Below are 6920 nucleotides of genomic sequence, written 5' to 3' on the forward strand. Positions count from 1 at the left end.
GGCTTTATGCTTATGCTCTGGCATTTCATGTGTGAGAGCCCTAAATCCGTACAAATTAAAATCGTATTGTCTAGGGCCGGTATTCATAGTCGGTTCTTATTTTAAAACCGTCTTAAGTAATATCTTAAGTCGCTAATGCGGCCCTCTGATTGGTTCATGACATTTTAAGACTGTACTTAAGACGGTCTTAAATACAAGATCTGACTATGAATACCGGCCTAGGTGCTTTTGTTAGTAGTTTAGTACCAACATTTTCGGTCTAGTTTTTCGGAAAAATGTCATGTAATCGATCTGTGCTTCAAACACGGTCATTGATCATTTTTGTTTTCGTTGCAAGTATCGATACGACTGAATCTTGTAAAAAAATTAATATTTTATAACAAAGGAAAATGTCTTTAGCTGACGAACTTCTTGCCGATCTTGAAGAAAATGACGACGCGGACGCTATTATGGAAGAGCCAGAGCCGAAGTTTATTCCGACTTCGGTTTCTAAGATCTTGGAAGAAGGTTAGATTAGTTAATACGTGTAGTACGTGTAGTACAAAATAAATTGTTTTTGTATAATTCTGTTCTTATTTATCCAGTATAATTTACATAATATATTTATGTTATTTATATTATATTTTTAATATTACAATATATTTACTTGATGTGATATATATTTGACTGTATACTATATTTTGTAATGTTTTATATATTGTGTTTACATACCAAACATATATAAAAATTAATTTGTCTTTTTTTGTGTAGAGATAAAGGTGTCCTCTGTTCGAGAATTGGCTCAGTTACGAGATTCGGAACAGTTGCAGCAAGTTATAACACAGATTGAAAAACATAGCAAGATACCTAGGAATTCGACGGATATTATAGGACCTGTAGAATCTGATCCAGAATATCAGTTAATAGTTGAAGCTAATAATATGGCAGTAAAAATTGACAATGAAATAGGTAATTATATAGACTATAGAGTGTATTGAAGCAAACATTCTATATCTAATAAAAAATAAATTAACAGTTTTATTGAAAAAAAATATTTTTATAACATTTTGTTAGTCCATTGGCTTTATTATTTTATTCTACTAATAAAACTACATAGTAAAACATAATATGTAGCAATAATGATAACGTAAAATGTATAATAAATAGTATTCCTATAATAAGAGTTAGGACAAACCGCCACCAATAGGCCTGTTCTTTTTGGCTGAACTTTTGCATCAGTTCATCTTTCTTCCTTTTCTTTCCAAGGGAAAAGAAGAGGAAGAAAGATGAACTGATGCAAAAGTTCAGCCAAAATGAACAGATCTATTAATAGCCAAATACTACAGAGATTATAGACAAATAGCAAATACTACTACAGAGACTATAGACAGAAAATATGACATGTCAAACACATGTAGCTGAGTTTAATTAAATGAGGATGGTATGAGGCTTGTTCTTTTTAGGTGAACTTTTGCACCAATTCATCTTCCTTTTCTCTCCAGGAGGAAAAAGTTCAACTAAGAAGCACAGGTCTTTGATTAGAAGTAATATTCTTTAACAAACCTCATATAAATGTTATACTGCCAGAGCTAGATAATGACGAAAACATAAAAGATAACATCAAATACGTGATTTTCTGCAATTTGCTTGTAATTCGCATTTGTGTTGGCTACTGCAACTCGCAATTTTTTCCGTCATATGTAATAGTCAATCGCTTTGAAACTAGCGAGTTTCAAACTAGCTAGTTTCAAAGCGATTGGATATTACATATGACGGATTTTGGCAATTAATCAAAAGTTGCGATCACATTGTCCTAACTCTTATTATAGGAACACTAATAATAAATATTGTAATAATAGAAATAGTATAAAATGCTGTATAAAGTAATTACAAAATTTGTATAAAGTAATGCTGATCATATTTTCACATTTTTCAGCTGTTATACATAGATTTACAAGAGATAAGTACTCGAAAAGATTTCCAGAATTGGAATCCTTAGTTGTAGGACCACTAGAATATGTAATGACTGTAAGGGAATTGGGAAATGATCTAGACAGAGCTAAAAATAATGAAATTTTGCAACAGTTTCTTACTCAAGCTACAATTATGGTTGTTTCTGTGACAGCATCGACCACTCAAGGGTAACATTTAGATGCATAAACTTAAATGTTTTTAATTAAAAATTTTTGGAAAGCGAATTTTTTTGTTTAATATCTTTGTGTTTAAGTAATAAATGTACAATAATAACGTTAAAAAAGAAATGAAACTTTAGGAATTTTCATTTCACTGAATAAAAACAGAATTTATTGCATTAGTTTTCATAATTAATGTACAATTATTTCTTTTTAATTTTCATATCTGTCCTCGCACAGTCAGTTGTTGACAGAAGAGGAGAGAGAAGCTATTTGTGAAGCTTGCGACATGGCAGTGGAGTTAAATAATTGTAAATCAAAAATATTTGAATACGTGGAGAGCAGAATGGCATTTATTGCCCCAAATTTATCGATAATCGTCGGTGCATCCACAGCTGCCAAGATTATGGGTAGAGTATTATTCTTTACACAAAATCGCAAATATATTTATATTAAAGTAAAAATGAATTTTTACACTGCTGCAAATTTTTTTAATTCAGGTGTCGCAGGTGGTCTGACAAAGCTTTCTAAAATGCCAGCCTGTAACCTTCTAGTTCTTGGATCCCAGAAGACCACACTCTCTGGATTTTCACAAGTTGCTACCTTGCCTCATACAGGCTTTATATATTACTCTGAAATTGTACAAGAAACTCCCCCGGTAAGTTTATTTTCTTTTTTAATAAAGCATATACATAATAAAAATTGTAAAATTAATGAAGTATTATAACAATAGATTTAATGTGTACAACGTTGCAGGATTTACGGAGAAAAGCAGCAAGACTAGTGGCATCAAAATGCATGTTGGCTGCTAGAGTAGACGCTTGTCATGAGAGCACAGATGGTCACATTGGGCAGATATTGCGCGAAGAGATTGAAAAGAAACTAGATAAGCTGCAAGAACCACCGCCTGTGAAGTTCGTGAAGCCACTGCCAAAACCGATCGATCCTGGTCGAAAGAAGCGCGGCGGTAAACGCGTTCGCAAGATGAAGGAACGTTATGCGATCACGGAATTCAGGAAGCATGCCAACAGGATGAATTTTGCAGATGTAAGTTATAAAGAGTGTTCTCGAATTTGTGATTTATAAGATAATCTCAGAGAATATATTATTAAAAATAATATTGTTAAAATAAACTCATAAAGTGATTAATAATGATAAAAGATCAAAGACCAATTGGACGAGCGAGTAAGATATTAATTATATGTATGATATTTATTAGAAAAAACCTAAAAACAGTATTTAAATGTTAAAATGTATTATTATTGTGACTGTAGATTGAAAGTGATGCCTATCAAGAAGATCTTGGCTATTCGCGAGGGACGATTGGCAAGGCTGGCACTGGTCGAATCAGACTACCGCAGATTGACGAAAAAACAAAAGTCAGAATATCCAAGACACTCCAGAAAAATCTGCAGAAGCAGCAGCAATGGGGAGGTAGCACCACCGTCAAGAAACAAGTCTCTGGAACTGCTTCCAGTGTGGCTTTTACTCCTTTACAAGTATGTTTCTGTTTTTTTTTTTATGTTTTACTAGCACATCCCCTGCGCGCGCTACGCGCGCGCTCCTCCATTATACTCTTCTTTTTAGACATTATGAAATATAATATTACGAATCTGGATTTAAAATGTTTGAATAAGAAAGATGACTGAATCGTTATGGCGGTTTGAAAATTTGAAAATTCAAAGTGGTTGAATCAATATGGCGGATGGAATTATTTAGTTAAATACCATAAACAATTTTATAATACAATTATTTATTATCGAATGCTAATGTTACCATGATACATGTTGTTTCCTTTTTTTTGTTTTACGTTAGAGGAAAAAATCTTCATACACCTTCTGCCAGGTGATGTTTCATTTGAACATCAACCTGACCAGAGGAAGACACCTGGCGCCCGAGCTCACCGGGTGTGTTGGATTCGTTCAGTTCGTGTTTTCTATGAAACTCCGAACAAACCGCCTACCAACTAAAAACTCCCCCCCTCGTCACACGATCTTCGTTATTGGAGCTTTGAATCATTGTAGTATTACTGAAAGCTCTAATTATCTTCTCTTTTTAAATATCTTGTATTCTTCTACTTAGCTCAGTTGTTTTAGTTCCCTGGCAATTCATTTATCATATATTTTTGTTATTTTTAGCTTTTATTTTTGATTTTATTAATCTCCGGTCAGAGCTGGGCATGTTTTTAAAATACTTTTATTTGAAATCAGTATTTGTAAGACAATTGTATCATGTATTTTGTATTTCAGCGGAGTACATGAAAATATTCTGCATTTTATATTTTATGGAAGTGTATAAATGTATTTTATATTTTGCATTTCAGTATTAATTATAAATGATTAAAAGTATTTTGTATTTTGTGTTGTTATAGACTTTACGGAAAGTATGCCCGAGATTTCTTTTTCTGTTTTTTGTAAATTAGAATTTCTTTTACTGTTTTTTATAAATTAGAATTTCTTTCAAATAAAGTATAGACACAGTTTTAAAGGAGTCACTTAATTTATGTCGTGCAATATGATTATATATATTCATTATTAATTTTCTTGTTAAAAGTATATCTCGATTTAGAAACACACTAAGTATAAAATGTGATTACTTGTATATCAACTTCCTAACTTTACCCCTCTGTCCTCGAAGAACTGTCACCTTTCCCTCTCCCACCCTTCTAACAATCTCTTTCCTTGCATTGTCACTCCTTCCCTTATCACCTCTTAACATAGCTGCGCCAAAAAACTATCCCCACCCCCCTTTAACCTCTTCTCAAAAGCCAAGCCATTTTTCCTGCTCTACCTCTTAATTTTTCCCTTTGTACATCCTCCCTTACCATGTACTTTGGCGTCCTTCCCTCCACCCCTAAAACCCACCTTATATATCTCTCCTGTATCCTCTCTACCCCCTCTCACTCACTTCAATCGCCATATTTCCACTCCATAACTCATTATAGCCCAAATCAAGGCGTCAAATAACCAAATTCTCCCCTTCCAGTTCTTTCCAAATCTCTTCTTCCTTTCATACTTGTTCCAACAATGCCGTCGCCTTCCCCACCATTTGCTTCACATACTCTTCCTGCCCGCCATTCTTCTGCAACGTATAACCTAGATATTTAAATTTTTCTACCTCTATACCCTTTTCCATCTCAAATCCACCTTACTACTCCTTCCCCCTCCCTTCCTAAATCTCATTATTTTTGTTTCTTCCTTAAGTGGATTTAATTTTTTTTAGCAAAACGGAATGAGCGCAAAAATTTTTTTTGCTGATATGGGTAGCGCATAAATAGCGCATTATTCTATTATAATTATTCATAATTTCTTCATTAAGGTTTGGTTAAGTGTGGGGCCCAGCTAGACAGACGTTAAGAGACGTTTGTTTAGCTGGCACCTCCATTTTATGGAATAATGCGCTATTTATGCGTTACCAATACCAACAAAAAAACATTTTTGCGCTCATTCCGTTTAGCTAAAAAAAAAATTTTTTTATGGGGAGCTGAGTAGGCAGACCGTCAGCCCTCCTCTCTCGTTAAAAACAATCAATTTAGAAAATTAAATACACAGGATTTATGCGCTATTTATGCGCTACTATTTCCAGTCATTTTTTATTTCGTTTTAGGTCGGAATTTTTGTTTGCTCATCCTTAGTTCAAAAGTTATACGAAATTTAAATTTTGGGGGCCAACTTCACGCTAGTCCCCCAATATTAAAAAATTGAATATTTTTTTGCATTCGTTTGCTCACGAATGCTCCGTCGGAATTTTCGTTTGCTCACTCTTAGTTCAAAAGTAATACGAAATTTAAATTTTGGGTGGCCAACTTCACTCTAGCCCTCTATATATCCCCCAATATTAAAAAATTGAATATTTTTTTTGCCATCGTTTGCTCATCGTTTGCTCACGAATGCTCCGTCGGAATTTTCGTTTGCTCACCCTTAGTTCAAAAGTAATACGAAATTTAAATTTTGGGTGGCCAACTTCACTCTAGCCCTCTATATTAAAAAATCGAATATTTTTTTTGCATTCGTTTACTCATCGTTTGCTCACGAATGCTCCGTCGGAATTTTCGTTTGCTCACCCTTAGTTCAAAAGTAATACGAAATTTAAATTTTGGGTGGCCAACTTCACTCTAGCCCTCTATATTAAAAAATCGAATATTTTTTTTGCATTCATTTACTCATCGTTTGCTCACGAATGCTCCGTCGGAATTTGTGTTTGCTCACCCTTAGTTCAAAAGTTATACGAAATTAAAATTTTGGGGGCCAACTTCACTCCAGCCCCTCAATATTAAAAAGTTGAATATTTTTTTTGCATTCGTTTGCTCATCGTTTGCTCACGAATGCTCCGTCAGAATTTGTGTTTGCTCACCCTTAGTTCAAAAGTTATACGAAATTATAATTTTGGGGGCCAACTTCACGCGGGTGGCACCCAGTTGGACACGGCTCAATTGTACACGAGCCACTCACAGCGCTTGAGACTACAAAGCTCCCAAGCACCGGTCGCTGTGATTGGTGGTGTCCAATAGAGCCGTGATCAATCGGGATCACCCTGTGCGGGTATGTCCCCCTATAGTCCCTTACCTCCTCTCCCTGTCCTTTTTTCGTAATCGGTGCTACCACTCCCTCCTTTCATTTCTCTGGCCATCCCCCCTCTTTCCAAACTTCATTACACACTCTCCACACCCATTCCTCCATCCCCTCCCCCCCAATATTTCCATACCTTATTCGGAATCCCGTCTACTCCCATTCCCTTTGGCCTTTCCATCCTTCAAGTTTCTGGTCACCTTCCTTATCTCCTCCCTACTTAGCTCCCTCTCCATCCCCT

The 6920-nt window shown here is 34.9% G+C and overlaps 1 protein-coding gene across 1 annotated transcript in view; it reads left to right on the plus strand.

Moving 5' to 3' along the window:
- The first annotated feature begins 236 nt into the window (after positions 1-236).
- The window catches only part of Prp31 (pre-mRNA processing factor 31), an 8225-nt gene continuing 1541 nt past the window's right edge, over positions 237-6920 (plus strand). The window contains exons 1-7 of the mRNA XM_018517396.1: positions 237-507; positions 751-948; positions 1916-2120; positions 2352-2521; positions 2612-2769; positions 2868-3158; positions 3386-3610. Of these exons, the coding sequence (XP_018372898.1) occupies positions 390-507; positions 751-948; positions 1916-2120; positions 2352-2521; positions 2612-2769; positions 2868-3158; positions 3386-3610 (1365 nt within the window). The 5' untranslated portion in view covers positions 237-389. The remainder of the gene's footprint in view (positions 508-750; positions 949-1915; positions 2121-2351; positions 2522-2611; positions 2770-2867; positions 3159-3385; positions 3611-6920) is intronic.

This window comes from Trachymyrmex cornetzi, unplaced genomic scaffold (assembly GCF_001594075.2).
Source record: "Trachymyrmex cornetzi isolate Tcor2-1 unplaced genomic scaffold, Tcor1.1 scaffold682, whole genome shotgun sequence".
NCBI classification, from domain to species: Eukaryota; Metazoa; Arthropoda; class Insecta; order Hymenoptera; family Formicidae; genus Trachymyrmex; species Trachymyrmex cornetzi.